Source organism: Panicum virgatum, chromosome 5N (genome assembly GCF_016808335.1).
Source record: "Panicum virgatum strain AP13 chromosome 5N, P.virgatum_v5, whole genome shotgun sequence".
NCBI lineage: Eukaryota > Viridiplantae > Streptophyta > Magnoliopsida > Poales > Poaceae > Panicum > Panicum virgatum.
In genome coordinates, this window is record NC_053149.1 from 16,960,893 (window position 1) to 16,978,632 (window position 17,740).

The 17,740-nt window shown below is 47.6% G+C and overlaps 1 protein-coding gene and 2 long non-coding RNA genes across 3 annotated transcripts; 2 read left to right on the plus strand and 1 right to left on the minus strand.

Annotated features, from left to right (window-relative positions):
• Window positions 1–3,904: 3,904 nt before the first annotated feature.
• On the plus strand, window positions 3,905–5,388 carry LOC120676612. Its single transcript, XR_005675920.1, has 2 exons — window positions 3,905–3,999; window positions 4,750–5,388. It is a non-coding gene; the product is annotated as an uncharacterized LOC120676612 (long non-coding RNA).
• Window positions 5,389–8,093: 2,705 nt separating this feature from the next.
• Window positions 8,094–9,258, plus strand: LOC120674388. Its single transcript, XR_005675096.1, has 2 exons — window positions 8,094–8,707; window positions 8,799–9,258. It is a non-coding gene; the product is annotated as an uncharacterized LOC120674388 (long non-coding RNA).
• Window positions 9,259–16,465: 7,207 nt separating this feature from the next.
• LOC120674613 lies at window positions 16,466–17,227 on the minus strand. Its single transcript, XM_039955767.1, has one exon. It carries the CDS (start codon window positions 17,225–17,227, stop codon window positions 16,466–16,468), a length of 762 nt encoding a protein of 253 aa, XP_039811701.1.
• Window positions 17,228–17,740: the final 513 nt, after the last annotated feature.

The following is a 17,740-nucleotide window of genomic DNA, read 5'->3' on the forward strand; positions in this document are numbered from 1 at the left end:
CGTGCGTCCTCTTCCTTCAGTCGGCGGGAAAAATCCCATAGGAGTCCGCTGGAGGTGATGTCTGTAGATCATTCGGAGCCGTCGCAGGGCCTTACGGGCGGCTTTCCGATAGGTATCCGGGAAACGGAATCCAGTGGTGGAGATGAACCAAGGGTCCACATCAGGGTAGCGGGTGCTTCTTGCTATGAAGATCATCAGGTCACACCGAAGAGTGCCCTTGGAGTCGTACTCCCGGTAAAGAAATTCTGGCGGATCCACAACTCCAATGCGTTCCAGGCTGAGTATCAACAACTTAGGAAGGCCGGGCTCTGCGAAACAAATTCCGCCGATCCATCCATCGTCAGCCATCTGGAACAGGGCAAGAACCAAAGGTAAGTGTTTGTGTGAGGAAAGGATTAAGGATAGAAAAGTCCTGAGGTGATTGGTCCTGAAAACGGGTTTCGCTCCTAGGGTCACGGCCTACGGCCAACCTACGGCTCTGATACCACCTGAAGCGTCCCCTCATAAGAGAAGACTTAAATGTGATACAAAGCACCAGTCCCAAGAGGCTGATGCCACATTTATTACATCAGATGGTTCAAAACCGTACAAACCTTGGAGGACACTCGATACAGATGATAATAATAATTAACCAGGCTACGACATAACACCAGACCGCGAACCACATAGGGTCTACTACGGGCTCAGAGTACAGCGACAGCGGAGGCATCTCAACAGGGCCAGTTCCACAGGCAAGGTTGGGTGTAGAACGATAACCCTACTCGGCGTCGTCTGGTACGAAGTCCGGGTCTTCTTCTGTAAAAAGTAAGAGTGGGGTGAGTACAAATGTACTCAGCAAGTCCAACCACACCCACGGAGGGGGTTATAACAGAATAATATGCATAGGTAAATCAAGGGTAAGGTTACGGTTTAATTTGCAGAAAAACGACATTTTATGCAGGGGTTTATTTTACGAAAAAGACTTTTTAGAAATCAGTATTTGCAGTAACACAGAGTTCAGGTTTTAAAACCGCTACCGGACTCCCCGTCCGTCGTAGCACACGGCACAACTGCCGGAACCAATTCCAAAACAACTCACACCAGCCCATCCCAAAGAAACACTAGTTATGTGACCACACCATAACTCGCCCAATACCGTGGGCACGGACTATTCGAATAGATTCTTAACTCTGCAGAGGTGTGCAACTTTACCCACAAGTAGGATACCACAACTCGAACACCGTCGTGTCGGTGTAGATCCCAACATAGCCATTACCCACCATAGCTAAGCCTGACTAGCCATCACGGGATGCACCAAGGGGTCATTGACCATTCACTTAGGTATAACCGGGCATAAGCCACTCGGGGCTTATCCCTTTTCCTTAGTTACCCGTTGCTCTCAGCTCTCCTGATGGTTACCACACCAACTAGTGGGATTTATGCTACGCCGTTGCCCATTCAACGGTCGAGTGGTTTGCACGATAGTGGAGTTAGGTGAGATGACACACCAACTCGGTCCTTAGACACGACAAGATGGATATCTCCCTTCTTTGCCCTGCCACACAGGCATAAGCACACCAGTCGGCATTTCACACAGAAATGCCGTCCATCCCGTCCATACTCATCTTTCGAAAATCCACGTTTTATCCCTTCCCACACGCACACATTTTCTTTATCAAATAAATTATGTTATGAGTAAAGTCCTAAGCGTTCTAATATCGATTAACGTCCAAGCAAAATCAGACATTAATCTAGGTGGTCAAGGAATGGTCATCACAAATCAAGGGGTGGCTATCCAACCGTGTTTTCATGCAAGTAAAACATATGCAACTTTTTAAAACAGGCCATTGGGTTGCGTTTATAGAAAACTAGGACAGAAACATGCATCAAAGGATGGGATTGAACTTGCCGTCTTCAAAGCCTTCTGGGATGTCCTGTCCTTCGGGCTCGGGGTCGTGGAACGGGTCCTCGTTCACCTGCTCACAGTACTGCTCGCTGACGGGCTCTCCTTCGTTCACTCCGTGGTCTACAGCGTATACAACAAGCACACAATCAAAACACCGAAAATAAGGATCTATCGTTGAGCTCGAAACGGGGACACATAAAATATAGAGCATAGAGTATTATTTTTGTATGGTTTCGGAATGGTATGGCCAAAACTGAGTTAAGAGAGGCGGGGTAAAATTTTAGGTTAATCCGGGGTCATTTGGCGCATGAAATGATAGGTCAAAGGAGTGTTTAGGGCCTAAACAGGGGTCCAGGGACCTAATTGTAATTAAGATTAAGTAGGCAGGGGCTTGGTTTATATTTTAGAAACTTCTGGGTTATACTAGGAAAAAGGCAGGGATCTAAATACAATTAAATTTTATAGTGGAAAGGTCTATCCTTGAAATATAATAAAGAGGGGGGTCTCTTTTGTAAAGGGTACAAAGGGTGGGAGGACTCTTAGATAAAAGGAAAGAAGGCCAGGGGCCTTTGGGCAAAATTGCCCTGCCTTCTTCCTCCTTGCGCTGGGAAACAGGGGAGGGGTGCTCAGGGCGCCGGCGGCCTTGGGCCGGCGGCCCTGGAGCTCGGCGGCGGCCCGGGACAGGGGGAAAAGAGAGAGGGTGGCGCCAGGGACCGATTCCCAGCCGCAGCCCGGCCAGGGGCGGTCCAGGGTGACCTGGCCACGGAGGCCGTCGGCCAACGGGCGGCGGAGGCCCTGGGCCGGCGTCCCAGAGGCGCGGAGGTGAGCAAAAAGGGAGGGGAAAAACGTCACGGGGCTCCGAGGATCCGATTAGCCCGCTCACCTCGGTTAGGGATAGCTCGGGGATGACTCTCCACGGCGGCGGGCAGAGCTTGGCGGCAATGGGGATGGCGGCGGCGCTGCAAGCTAGGATAGGAGGGCTGGGGTGGCGGTGGTGGCCGTGGGGGCAAAGGGGCGGTGCTGAGCGCCCTTTTATAGGCGAGCTAAGGCGGTGGCGGTGCAAGCGGGGCCGGCGAGCGGGATGGGACTCGACGGGCGGGTCGCCGGTGGCGCTGTGCGGGGGTCGTCGCCGCTGTACCGCGTCAACGACGGTCGGCGGCGTGGCGCGAGCGTGCGAGGATGGCTCGGTACGGCTGCGTGCGAGCAGCTTGAGTCGCAGCTCGGTGCGCCGAGCGCTGTGTGCGCGGGCGCACGGGCTGGCCGGGCGGCGTGCGTGGGAGCGGCCGGTGGCGGCCCGAGCGAGGACAGCAGCGGCGATGGCGAGCTGCGCGGGGCGCGGGCCGGTGCGCGCCGGGCAGCTGCAGGGTGGGCGCGTGCGGGGAGGAGGACCGGGCCGGGCCAGGCGTGCTGCGTGGCCGGAGCGTGGTCCACGGATGGCGTGTCTGGGCGGAGGGCGCGGCCGGGTGAGCAGGGGGCAGAAGGGGCCGGGTCAAGCGCGCGGCAGAGGAGGAAGGAAGGGAGAGAGGGAGGGGAAAGGAGAGGGAAAAGAAGAAAAAGAAAAAGAAAAAGAAAATGGGAAAATGAAAGAGAGAAAAAAGGAAAAAGGAGGGGAGAGAAATAAAGAGAGAAAGAGAGGGGGGGGTGAGCGCGTCGGCGCTGATCGCGGCCGCGGTCGGCCACACGTGGTGTCGGCCGCGTGCGACGCGCAGGCCGAGGGCCAAACAGGGATGGGACAGCGGAAGATTTGGATGTCGGCTTGGTTCCTCGGGAGTATCAGGAAATCAGGCGGGAGATGATTCAAGAAGGGGATCGAGCTCAACGACGAAACAAAAAATTTTAGCGCACGATTTATTTTAGTAAATTTTCGGGATGTTACAGCTTGAGTGTGAGCTGGTGCGTCGATTCTGCACCAAGTTCCTGGCCGGGGATCGCCGGAAGAGTGAGTTCACCGTCGACCCCCCGGTGGAGCTCTGTTCGTCTCTGTTCGCCGTTGTCGCGGCGCAAGGCTGAGCTCCAACACCTCTCTCTTGTGCAGGGAAACGGATCGAGTGAGCACGAGAAAAATCCCAGCACGGATCGAGCTCGTTCTTCAACAGCCATCCTCTGCCCGCAAGGTGTTCGACGGTTTGTTTCGCCGGTCTTTTCTTTTTCGTTTGATTTTGCTAGATTTGTTTTAGGCCCTAGTCGAGTACCTAGTCGCGTTCCTATAGTTGGTTTTAGCCGTAGCTCTGTTGTTATCACGGTAGATTTTATTTCTCGCTCTAGGCCATATTTAAACTCGGCTTCCGCTTTGTGTTGTGCTTTGCTCGAGCGTTTCATATTTCACTTGCTTCCGCTTTGCGTCGAGTTTTTTCTAACCATTCCTAGGATGAACTCGTCACCTATTGGCGTGTGTCACTTTGGCGGTTAAAAGGGAGGTGTGTCGGGTTGAATTCGGGACATAGGTCTTATTCTCTTGGAAAATTTTTATCAGTTCTCATTCAACCCCCTCTGGTCGTCTGTCCGGTCCTTCATGTTCCTTGTCAGTTTATCCATTCGGGTGACCTTTCTTGCAACTTGTGTGCACGCATGAGCATCAGAGTCGGAGATCAGACTGCTGGAAGTTGGCATTTGGCGCGTGGCGGCACTGTACCTCGAACTACTTCCCTGTGGACGGAATGGATGTGTTCCTAACCTGATAAAAGCTAGCCGCCATGCCCTCTCCTTCGAACATGCATACTGCTGAGTGGGGATGGGGATTAGCAGCAACACCATGATGGCTACTCGATCGATCGATCTAGTCGTTGTTTCTGCTGGTCAAGGCAGAGCGTGATCACCTTACCTAGAAAAACTGTGATGACAAGTGACATGCTGCATGCATGCAGGTACAGATTGCATACGACATCGCAAGCAGTTGGATCTTACTATTATTGGGGACATCAAAGATAAAGAGGATGGCACAGTTGCGTTGCTTCAGAGGAACTCAAGCTCACCCCTCGGAGTTCTGATCATTTGTCGTTGGCCACGGATGCATACAGTGTTCGATCGACGCTGAAGCTAATAAGAACGTAACGCACACCTGCCTTGCTTTATCAGTAGCATTAAACAATCCTCTCTAAGCTTGATTGCGCAAGCATCGTGCGTGTCACTTTCGTGCATGGATTAGCTTGTCGTCTCGGACTCTCGCTTTCTTCATTTTCCCCTAGCTGCTAGCTCCGGACCCGCCGGCCCTGCATGGATCGCACAAAGAGACAGGTCGGCTGAGTGCGTGGGAACGAAAGATTGGACCGTCGACCTCGTCCTTGTGGGAGCACGATGACCTAAACTGCTAAAGCTAGACCACTCTGGTTGGAAAATAGCAGCAGCAGGTGATTGGTAATTTCATCTGTCGTCATCCATTCGGTCACAAAGTAAAGGCTCACATTTGAGTTAGGTCTTTCTGCATTCAGTCAATGAACTCAATGTGCAACACTTTAGCTTATACAGTATAAATTAAAGTAGATGCTGCTGCATGTTCTGCCCTCTTCACACTGTGTTAGTTCTCTGCTCAAGTGTTTAGTCGGCAACCAGTGGCGGATCTAGAATCTCAATCTAAGTGGGCTAATTTTTCCTTCTTCCCTCACTTTTTCTTCTTCCTCCTCCTTTTCTTCTGCCTCCCCTTCATTCATGGTTGAAAATTCTTGGGGGGCTTGCCCCCCCCCCCTAGGATCCGCCCCTGTCGGCAACACGAAACTTGAGCGCATGTCAGGTTTTGCAGCTGATGCTGCGCACTTTGTGTAACGTGTCATGTTATCTTATGTAAGGCTGAACAATAACCGTTTGGTTGTTACCACTTACTACCGTAGCAAACAATGTGAACGGACAACAATCCTTGGCAGTTGGTCAAGGTACAAGAAAACGTGAGCGTATTAATAATAATCCGGTCCGAATTCAGACCTGGAGCCCAGCAGGGCCCATTAGTTCTCAAGAATACGGGCCCGCAACATATGCATACATATACCAAGAAAGAAGAATACGGGTTTCTTAAAAAAGAAAGAAAGAAAGAAGAATACGGGCCCCTGGACTCTTCTCACCTTCTCTCCCAACTTGCCCAGCCACTTGGGCCCTGCGCCCGTGTATGGGCTGGGCTTCTCTGACCGGCCTTCTGTGGGCCGAGTGAACCGCTTACAGGCTTATTCCCGCGGTTTTTTATTTTTTATTTTTTATTTTCGTTTTTTACAAAAATATATTTTCATTTTCGAAATTTACAGAAATATACCCCGCCGCCTAGCTGCCGGGCGGCCGGCACCTGGTCGCCCCGCTGCCGGGCGGCAGGGACTTATTTGTAAAATTTTTTGTAAAAAAATTGCGTTTCGGTCCCTGAAAGACCGGTCGCCCGGCAGCCGGGCGGCCGGCCCCCCGGGCCGCCCGGCAACTGGGCGGCCGGTTCAGGCTAGCTGGTTCTTCAATATTTTCAGAGGACGGGAAGAGCTCGTGTTTCATCTGTCTGCTGGTCTGATTATGACAGGCTCACTACTCTCTCTCCATCGAGCAAATCAGCACCTGCTCTCCATTTTCCACGCTAAGCACAGTAGAGCAATCAATTAGCAGCACCAGCTCTCTCTCTTCTCTCTCATGCATGCATGCACACTCACGCACTGGCACATAGCACAAGCAGCAGCCAGAGCTCCTCTTTAATGCCCCCAGTTATTTCTTTTTCCCCAACCACACCACTGCCAGCAGCCTGGGCTCCTGCTCCTCACGCCATGTGCCTCCTCTCAAGCCGCCGCCTCCTCTGTTCCTCACTGTCATAATCAGACCAGCAGGCAGATGAAACACGAGCTCTTCCTGGATAGGAGAGAAGGGTGAGTGTGCATGAGTGAGAGAGAAGAGAGAGCTTTTGCCGGTGCGTGAGTGTGCATGCATGCATGAGAGAGAAGAGAGAGAGCTACTGCTGCTAATTGATTGCTCTGCTGTGCTTGGCGTGGAAAAAGGAGAGCAGGTGCTGATTTGCTTGGTGGAGAGAGAGCAGTGAGCCTGTCACAATCAGATCAGCAGTCAGATGAAACACAAGCTCTTCCCGTCCTCTGAAAATATTGAAGAACTAGCTAGTCTGGACCGGCCGCCCGGCTGCCGGGCGACCGGTCCTTCAGGGACCGGAACGCAATTTTTTTACGAAAATTTTTATAGATAAGTCCCTGCCGCCCGGCAGCGGGGCGATAAGGTGCCGGCCGCCCGGCAGCTGGGCGGCCGGGGTATATTTCGGTAAATTTTGAAAATGAAAATATATTTTTTGTAAAAAACGAAAATGAAAAATATAAAAATAAAAAAACCGCGCCTATTCCCAGCGACGTTACCGTTGCTTCGCGTAAGATTCTGGGTGCGATCATCTCTGGATAGCAATTGAACCGCAATTAAGCCCACTAACTGTACGTTCTGTACTTCCACCTAGAGATAAGCCTAGTAACTGTACGCTCTGTTCCCCTCAAAAAAAAAAAACTGTACGCTCTGTGCTTCCAACTAGAGAAAAAATTTTATCCATGCAAAAGAGGATAGAGATGATGGTGTCACCCACATGCATGCAAATTCATAACTAAAAAAACTATAATTATTAAACCGAGTATCAAAATTAAATTTGGATTGCACCACTATCTTTTTTTTAATAAGATTTTCAAAACAAGATCATGTTTGCTTATGTTTGCATGATGTTTTTAAAAAGTATTTTTAATAATAAAATTTCGGCTACTAGAAATAAATATTTTAACAACATGAACAACTTATTATTTCATACGAACAAAAAGGTTAGATATAACGAACAAATAATAATATACAATGACTATTGATTGTATAGGATAATAATGAAAAATTGAGATCGCGAACAAGTGAGTCAACATCATGGAATAATTGAATTTACAAATCGAAAAAATAATTTGGTGTTCCGAACAAATTAGTTATATGATGATAAATAGTTTTACATCACGTCAAATGCATCTATATTGTAAAAATAATATTTTATAAATATAATTTTTCATCGTGAATACATAGTTTGTATAGAAGATAATCCAATAAAATATCTATCTCTTCTCTTCTCTTGTCTACTACTAAAAAGGCTGTCATTTTTTTTTCGTAATCCGAATATTCGTTCGTTCGTGCGTCCCCTCCCACCCGCGGCCTTTCCTTCGTTCGTCCCCTCCCCCCGTCTGTACCTACCGCCCACTTCCCCACGTCCCGCGCCCACGTCTCCTGGACGACCCTCGCCGCCACATTGCAGCCCTCGACGACCCTCGCCGCTGCCTCGCAGCCCTCGACGACGGCCCTCGCGCCGCCGCGGGTCGACCGCGCAGCCGCGGGTCCGGCCGCCGCGCTCGGCAGTCCTCCCCGGCTCCCTGCTCATCCTCGTGCCGCCGCGGGTCCTCGACGCCGGCCCTCCCGCCGCCGGCCCTCGCAGCCCTCGACGCCAGGCCTCGCGCCGCCGCGGGTAACGCGCGCCGCCGCGGGTCCGGCCGCCGCGCTCGGCAGTCCTCCCCTGCTCCCTGCCCATCCTCGCGCTCGGCAGTCCTCCCCGGCTCCCTGCCCAACAACCTCCCCGGCTCCCCCATCCTTGCGCTCGGCTGCTGCCTCCCGTCGATCCTGGCCAGCTCTCCATCGGGACTCCACCTCTCCGTCGCGCCGCCCCATCCGCTCAAGGTGCCCTCCATGTGGGTGTTTGCATCTCAAGATATGCCTAAATGGCCTTTAACGGTTCTTCCACTTGGATGCGAACCCACGGCGGATGTGAGGAGCTCCGGCCCATGCTCAAAGTAAGCAAGGGTATCCAGTCTGCAGGAATCAGGGCCAAATTCCTCTCCGCTTCCCTGATGCCAAGTAAGGATCGTCTCTTTCTTTCCTTGCTTACTTTGAGCTAATTTTGGTTACTGACGAATTCTGGAAGGATTCTCCATGTGGGTGTTTGCAGAAAATCTTCCTAGAGTTCGTGTGCATGGTAGAGGCCAAGGAACAGGTGGTGGCCAGCACACTGTACCATCAAGACATGTACCATCAAGACATGGATGAAGAAGGTATGTGAGACCAAGGTCCGGGTCAAGCTAGGGCTCAATTTCAGGGAGATTCAGTGCTTCATCCTCAAAGTGGATGCCAATTGCCAACATCTTCAACAAGGCCAACCTTAGCGCCAGGAAAGGTTGTTGCTCCCTATCGTTAGATCATTCTATTGCTTGGGTCAGGAACTGCGTGGTCAATGCAAGGTATTTGTAGAAACTAAGTGTTAGTTGTTGGACATGTGCCATGTCTTCCTTCAAATCGAGAACAGTAAAAGGTACAACTCATAGAGTATGAGGATTGGTACTGATCTGGTTTGGATCGAATGATCAGTGGCACATTATTTTGAATATCTAAATGAATCATGTTTTGTGGTCTCTGATAGAGCACAACTGTCTCTGCTTATTATAGGTTGTTTTATGCATGCTAATTGGAACCCAAACTTTTGACAATAACTATTCACACATTCAGCTATTATGATTTGAATTACAAATTATTGTGTATTTCTAAAACATTAGGAATATGGTGATGTATTATTGTGGTTACAAATGGATGAGAGTTGAGATAAGAGCAGAAAAAATTCTAAAGATGTGTTCGTCGTGTTCGTCTTCATAATATAAATTCACTGATGCAACTTTATCTAATTATCTTGGAAGATAGAAATTCTGATTGTCTACTTCCTACTACAGCAAGTGACGCCAACATTGTTAGAATCCACTACATTGTAGCGGCATCTGTTTCTCAAGGTTTTTATTGTTTCACCATTTCTACAACAAGAATATTGATTATTGTTGTTGGTGTGAAAGTTTTTGCTTTCCAGCAGGCAGCAGTAAGCTATCTGTGCCAGTTGGTTTGATATTATGGACCTCCTGTCCGGAAGTAGATCGCTGGATGTTATCTTGGTTATGATGTAACTCAGGGGCGGAGCTGCATTATCTCATCGGGGTCGTCGGACCCCCCACAGAATTGGAGGCATTCTCATTCTTTTTTTTTTCACATAGGTCTTTTTTAATCATCAGCACACCGCACTGGATTTCTTTGTTTTGCCTACTTTTGTCACACTTTAATTTCTATGGAGAGGCAATCTTGTGGTAGTTTCTTTCTTAAATAATCTGGTCATCTTTTATGATCATTTATTTCTAGCACTGTTTGTATGTCTAAGTCTAATTTCTTTAAGAGTGATAGGTACTGAAGTATATTTTCGGTAATAGGTTTTTTCAAATGATGGATAAGCATGGTAGTGCCAATTGCTTTTTAATCAATATCAACTTGTCAAGTTTTTTTTTTACTTGTGTAATGAAAGGTGTAGTGAAGTAGTGATATATTGCAAGTGCGGCCACCATTTCTCATTATATGGGCATCGTTTAAGTGCGCTGTTATGACCAGCTCAGCCCTGCTAGCTCAGTCATATCAGATCGTGGGTGCTCAGCATAACCTGTGTTCTTGAGTGGCTGACAACTATGCTGGAGAGTGGCTTCCGTGTTAGTGCATATGAAAAAAACCCTGACCCATGCCCGAGAGGGCAGCGAGCACAGCAAGGGGAATTTTTTTACCCACAAGCGGAAATTCATCCCAGCTGGGATTCGAACTCGCGACCTCGTGGAACCATACCTCAGCTCCTCTAGCCAACTAGACTCGAGGTGCTTTGGTGTGTTAATGCATATGAGTCCATCATATAGGTTTTTTAGTCACTTATCTGATTACATTGCATTAAAAAAATTATTTTTGTCCATTAGTTTCAAATGGGTTTTTAGACTGCTAATCTTAATTGTGCCGGCTTGAAATGAGCTAATCTTGACGGTGACCTGAAGATAGATTGCAAATTATTGCACATTATATCCTTTTATGTTTATTTGATGGTTCTAGACCATTTGTCTCAAAAATTTATTGCAGTTTTAGCCTTTTTATGAGCATCTTGCTTTTGCATTTGTATTCATTTTGATATGATCATCAGGTGCTTCGCATATTTTTTTTGAAGTAGGTTTTTTGAAGTGGGTTTTATGTTATTCAGATCTTGTATGATCGTAGCAACGCATGAGCACACACCTATTAGTGAATAAATTGAATATCTAGATATTTTTATACCTTACTATCTCTATATATACCAATCTTATCATAGAATAGTTGAGCACTGAGGTAGAATTCCGTGATCAATGTTTTGGCCTTTGACGAAATTCATATAAAAAAATATATAAAATATATCTTGACCGTATCATAGGAAAAACCATTTGAAGGTGAGTTTAGCAGACTTAGCTTTATACCTAGATTTATCTATTTTATAAACTATTTATCTGGTTGCTTGTGTATGGATTTTAATATACCCAAAAATATTTTGTATTGCCAGTGCTCTGTCTATTGTGACAAAAAAACTATAATCACCCGTAGCAATGCACGGTCACTCACCTATTTAATAATATACAATCATAGAATGATGAAAAGAAATAGAAACATGTTTTAGAAAGATAAAGAAAAAAATCATGATACAAATAATAAAGGAAAACAAGTAAACATAAAAGAAGAAAGGAAATTATTTTATATATGCATGCGTACAATAAAAATAAGAAAAGAAAAGGAAAAGAATGAAAGAAAGGAATAAAAGAATAAGAAAAGAAAAAGGAAGAGAAAACTACTCCCATGACCCAATCATGGCCTGCATGCATGCACATGCAAAAGAGTAAGAAAATAAAAACAGTGTGTCTGTACTCTGTAGGGGGTGTATTGTCCTCTCGTAAACTGGAAAAGAAAATCACACATGCACAGATGCAAATCTTGAATATGCATGTGGCGAGTGATAAAAAAGAAGAAACAATGAACACTATCGACGATGCATGGCATGCACGAACTCGCAGGCCCGAAATCTATCCTGTTAATATTGGGCCGCGCTCCTTCGCACGGTCCGTGCATATGGAGATTCTTCAGGTGATGAAAAGATTATCACACGCGCGATGTATAGCTATCCTGTAAGATTATTCTCCTCTAATCACCCGTTTGGCCACAACAACCGCTTGGGCCAATCAGCATGTTGCGTGCGTGTACAATGTCAGCAAGTCAAAAGAAAATGCCACTAGCAGCCGCATGCCTGCGAGAGGCTACGAGGGCCGGTAGAGAGGAAAGATATCGGGTTTAGATCATGAAACGGACATTCGAACGTTAAAAAAGAGGAATTCGTTAAATAACACTCGAGTGTTTTTTATCCTTCCTATCATTCAACCAATTTTGACGGCCTAAGAGCATCTCCAGCCCCCTCCCTGTTTGAGCCCCTACTCCATTTTTAGGAGTTAAGGAGAAATTTCAACTCCAGCAAAATCCCCAAATTGACTCCCATTTTAGATGGGCTCTCAAACTACAGTGTCAAGTCCCTAGGAAAAGGAGGGCCCGATCCTCCCTCCCATCCCATCGCCCTGACGCCTCCCCGCCCCGCGCCGCCGGCACGCCGGCCGCCACCCCGTCGCCCTCGGCCGGCCCGGCACGCCTCCACCCCGCCGCCCTCGCCCCATCGCCTCCCCGCCCCGCCCCGCCGGCGCGCCAGCCGCCACCCAGCCGCCCTCGGCCCGGCACGCCTCCACCCCATCGCCCTCGCCCCGTCGCATCCCGGAGCCGCTGCCACCCCTCGACGGGACCGCCGCCGCCACTGGCTTCTCCTTGCCCGTCGCCTTCCAGTACCCGGTCCCCGTGGCGCGGTTGCCGCCGGCTTCTCCTTGCCCGTCGTCTCCTGCCACCGTACCCAACCAAATCAGCTCCAGCTCCGAGATCCGGCTGCTGCACCGGCGAGCTCAGCGGCTAGCGGCATGCACTCACTTGGGGGCAGACCATCCCCTCCCCGCGCTGCCGCCTGCAGCCCCTCCACCCCACCGTAGCATGGAGCAGCTGCAGCCTCCTCCACATAAGGGACGGCCAGCGCCGCCTCCACCAACCCGCCCCCTTCCCGACATGGAGCAGAGGCCTTCCGGATCTCATGGAGGCACCTCCGGCGGCGTGTGTCCTCCACTGCCAACAGCGGGTAACCCGGCAAAGACTCGTCGTCGATCCTTCGTCGCGCCAGCTCCGCTGCCTACTACCAATCCTTCCAACTCCGTCCTTCCGCGTCGCCAAGAAGTGCCCAACTCCGGCCTTCCTCGTCGCCAAGAAGTGCCCAACTCTGGCCTTCCTCGTCACCAAGAAGTGCTCCGCTCCGGCCATCCTCGTTGCCAAGACGTGCCCCACTCCGGCCTTTCTCGTCGCCAAGAAGTGCTCTTTCCAGGTGGTGCTCCTCGACACGACCCTCTCACGGCGACCTTCATGGAACCTGCTTCACCACCACCCGGTGCCACCACCTGCTGGGACACCCGCAGCATGTCATCATCCCCAGCAATGATGGGATACGAGGCCGCCGGCACCTCGAAGCCGATGTTTGATTGGATACTGGACTGCTCTGCAAATGTATGTATTCATTTTTTGTCCTTCTAAAATTTAGCACCTTTGTTCATAGTATATTAGCAGGTTTCAGCTAGTATATTTTCAGCTATTTTTTGAATCTGGTTATTGATATTAATATGATGATGCAGTAACATGTCTCTTGTCATTTGTAGGATCCACAATACTACACAAATCTGATGACCCAGGATGAAGATGGCGATTTGGAACTTTCGATGCAGCTCGACGCCACTCCAAGTAGTCGTGGTAAAGGAGCATCCAAGCGGGGCAGCAACTACAGTCAAGAAGAAGATATCCAGCTTTGCCAGTCTTGGATAAGTATCAGCAATGATGCTAGACCGACCAGTCAGGCAAACACATGCTGGGAGAGGATCACCGCACATTTCCACAATTTCAGGGGCTTCCACTCCGATCGGACTGCTAATTCTATCGAGCATCGCTCCGGAGTCATAATAAAGGAGTGTATGAGATTCCAAGCGTACTATGGGAAGTTGAGCGGCATCACCCAAGCGGTGTGCCTTATCAAGAACATGTAGTTACTCATACATTTGTTCTTTCATTTAGTTCTTTGTTATTTGTGCATATAACTAACCATCCCTTGATCTTTGTTGCAGATCTTGGAAGCACAAGCAAGATATGCCAAAGCTTCGAAGGGAAAAAGCTTCGCATTCATCCATTGCTGGCTTAAGGTCAGACATTCAGAAAAGTTCGCAAAAGTTGACAAGAGGCCAATAAGTCAAAAGAGATCAACCTCTCGGTAGGAACTCAACAAGGTGACGGAACCCAATCTCCTTCGAAGAAAGCCCGACCTCCGAGGTGAAAGCAGTCCAAGGAGAAGTTGAAAAGAAATGAAGGAGGCGACGAGTACAAGGATATGATGGGGAACCTGATGGCAATGAAGGCCGAGGAAGTGCAGTTGAAGAAGGAAAGGTGGGAAAAGGATCTGATGATCGAACAGCGCAAGCTAGACATCGAGGAGCGGCGTCTACAATGGGAGCAAGAGCAGAAGATCATGTTCTGTGACACGAGCAACATGGACGTGAATCAAAAGGCTTACATGTTGGCCAAGAGAGCTCAGTTCGCTAAGGCAGCGAGTGCTAGTGTAGGTGACACTGCTAGTGTAGGTGATGCTACTAGTTCTCCGTGATGTTGCGAGTGCTCTTATTCAGATTCATGTTTTATTGTATTCATGTTTGAATTCTGAATTCTGAAATGTGGCTGGAAATGGAAATGTGGCTGAATTCTGAATTCTGAAATTATTTGGGCCATGATGTAAATGTGGCTGGTCCATGCTGTTCATTGGTAGCCTATAAATGGCATGGCTAGGATTAGTTGAACAACATGGTCATTGAGTTTTAGTTTCACATGTGTGTAATGAACATGATGCCAAGCCATTCAGTGACTGTCATACATTCTGGAGAATTATGGAGAATGCATTTATGCTCATTAATACAGATGGATGATTCTCTTAGCTGCTGAAAGAAAGGCAGAAACCTGCATATAATCAGTGTACTACTGCTTGCATCACCTCAACCTCAATTTTCTCTGAATGTCAGGTTACCTGAATACATTCACTGTGTAAATAATTTCAGATCTATGCTGAATATTTACTGTGCATATGCCTGGACATCTCTGAAATGCCTCACAATCTGGCTCTGTTTTTTTTTGGGGGGGGGGGGGTAAGAGTTTAAGCATACAATCTGTCAGACAAATTTCATCAATCAATTCATAGGATGCATCATTTGCAACATTCAGACAAATCCTAAATATGCATCACCTGACCTGCTGCTTTGCTGTTCAGGTCTCGGCATATATGTTTAATTTGTGACCAGCCTAATTTATTAGACACAATACTGTTCCACTTTCCCAAACATATTATGAGAAAAAAAGGATTCCTTCAGAGTTGAAGTACCATAGCTTACTTTCTGGTAGCCAACAAGACACAAATGGAAACTTAACTGCATAATATTCATTTGGCTTTATAATATTCATTGTCAATGTAAGTTGTAACACAGGAAGAGCTTGTCCGAATCAGGAGAACTGAACTATAATGAACCACACAAAAGGGTGCAAGCTTAACTCAGGATTCAGGTTCTATTCAGTAATTGTTGTATATGCAAGCTGAGGATGCCACCTAAATAAGATCTGAAAAAATCTGAAAGGGGGCCGTAAGATCTGAGATGATGGGAGTGCAGAACAATGTATTCTTCAGACTGAACTATACATATACTGTTAGATTCATGTGCTCTGCAACTGGTTACATTGAACATCAGAAATAAAGAACTTACTGATGTTCAGTGATAGTGCCAGACTAATTAAATCTGCCACCAGCAACAATAAGGTGATAGACCTTTCAACACAGTACATACCACTCTTGTTACAATAGAAAAAAAACCATTTCCAATGAACAGAACTGAACAACAAGTTACATGAAGCAAGTGCCCAACCTGAACTGAATAGTATAACCAGTTTCAGTTTGCATCTCGGAACTGAATAGAGCTGAATGATGAAGCCATTTTTCAAAAACTACACATCCATTTCAGAAAGAACAAAGTCATGAAAATCACCAAACCTGAATATAGCTGATCTTTAAAGAGTGCTCATACATGAAGCAGGTTGAGTACACCAGATATCAAACATGACAAAATACAAGTAGTTTATGACATATTTCAGATCTGAAATTACATTCAAGCTTGGCTGCACAAGAAAACCATAGATGCTCTACTAGCACTAAGTTATAAATTACATGAGGAAGTCATTTAGAAGAAGAGGATCACGATGCTCGTAGTCCTTGGGCTTCAACACACGGATACCGTTTGGCTCTTGATGGTAGTTACAATCGTCGAGCTCCTCACGCTCATCTTCAACTATCATGTTGTGCAGGAGTACACAACACTGCTTGATATACCAAAGATCTTCCTTACTCCATAACCTCGCAGGGCCCCACACCATTGCAAATCGAGACTGGAGTACCCCAAAAGCCCTCTCGACGTCTTTTCTCGCTGCTTGTTGTGCCCTTGTGATGTAGGTTTTCTTGTTCCCCTGGGGACTATGGAAAGCTTTCACAAAAGTTGCCCAGGCTGGATATATCCCATCGGCAAGATAGTAACCAATGTTGTCCTTGTTTCCATTGACAATGTATTCCAATTCTGGTGCTGTCCCGGACAGACTCTAGAAAAGTGGAGAACGGCGAAGCACATTGACATTGTTGAGAGAACCAGGAAGACCAAAAAAGGCGTGCCAAATCCATAAATCTTGAGATGCAACAGCCTCAAGAATCATGGTCGGCCCATCCTTATGCCCTGTGTATGCGCCTCTCCAAGCAGCCGTGCACTTGTCCCACTTCCAGTGCATACAGTCAATGGAGCCAAGCATGCCTGGCCACCCTCTTGCATGATTAATGGCCATCAATCTAGCTGTATCCTCAGCATTGGGGGCTCTTAGGTATTGTTCACTGAAAACTTTCACAAAATGTTTTAGGCACTCGATGATGGTGCTCTCTCCCATCCTCACGTAGTCATCCAGGAAATCAGCCGAAGCACCATAGGCAAGCATCCGAAGGGCAGCAATAGACTTCTGGATTGAAGAACCCCCAAGAGCTCCAACGACATTGGGCTTCTGACAGAAGTAGTCATCGTGAGACTCCACTGCAGCCACGATTTGCAGGAAGAGAGACTTGGACATCCGGAACCTCCTTCTGAAATGCTTGCAGTTGTATATGCACGGGTCCGCGAAGTAGTCCCGGAATATACCATCATGACCCCCCAAGATACCATTCCGCTCGCTGTGACGACCAGGCAAAAATCCACAAAAGTTCTTCCGCTTGTTCCTCTTTGAGCCCTCAATAAGACCAGCAAGAATTAGGAGGTCATCGTCATCAGATTCGTCGTCTTCATCCCACCACTGATGAAGACTTTTTCCAAACCTTGACATCTGCCATAGAAATAAAACACATAAGTTATACACATAGCTTGTACCAACATATGTGGCAGTATGTGGATCAAATATATAGTATGTGGATCTAAACACATAAGAAAGGGCGTCCAGTGGAGTCAATGGTTCAAATATATTGGACTGGACATATGTGGATCTGTAATTCTGAATCTCTGACTGTAGAATAGCCTTATACCCTTCATCTGTACAGGAGGGAGGACTAAGGTAGAATCAATTTAAGTGCCTGGTATGTAATACTAGAACTATCCATGTGCTGTGCGAAAGCATTCTATGCCTTTTTTTTCTCTTGCAGAGGCTTAAACATGGCAAATCATTAGAAGTCAGTGGGTACCATAATAATGACCGACCCTTTTAACAGATGCTAAAGAGCCATTCACTTTGACAAGTGACAAGCAAACCAATGTTAAGGCTGTTGAGTGGAGACCAAATAGTGGCAAGATGATTGCAGTTGCCTGCAATTGTGTATTACTACTACCAGATACTGTAGCTCTT

Coding starts and splice junctions, on each gene's coding strand:
- LOC120674613 (XM_039955767.1), bottom strand. CDS start 17,227: ATGTCAAGGTTTGGAAAAAGTCTTCATCAGTGGTGGGATGAAGACGAC.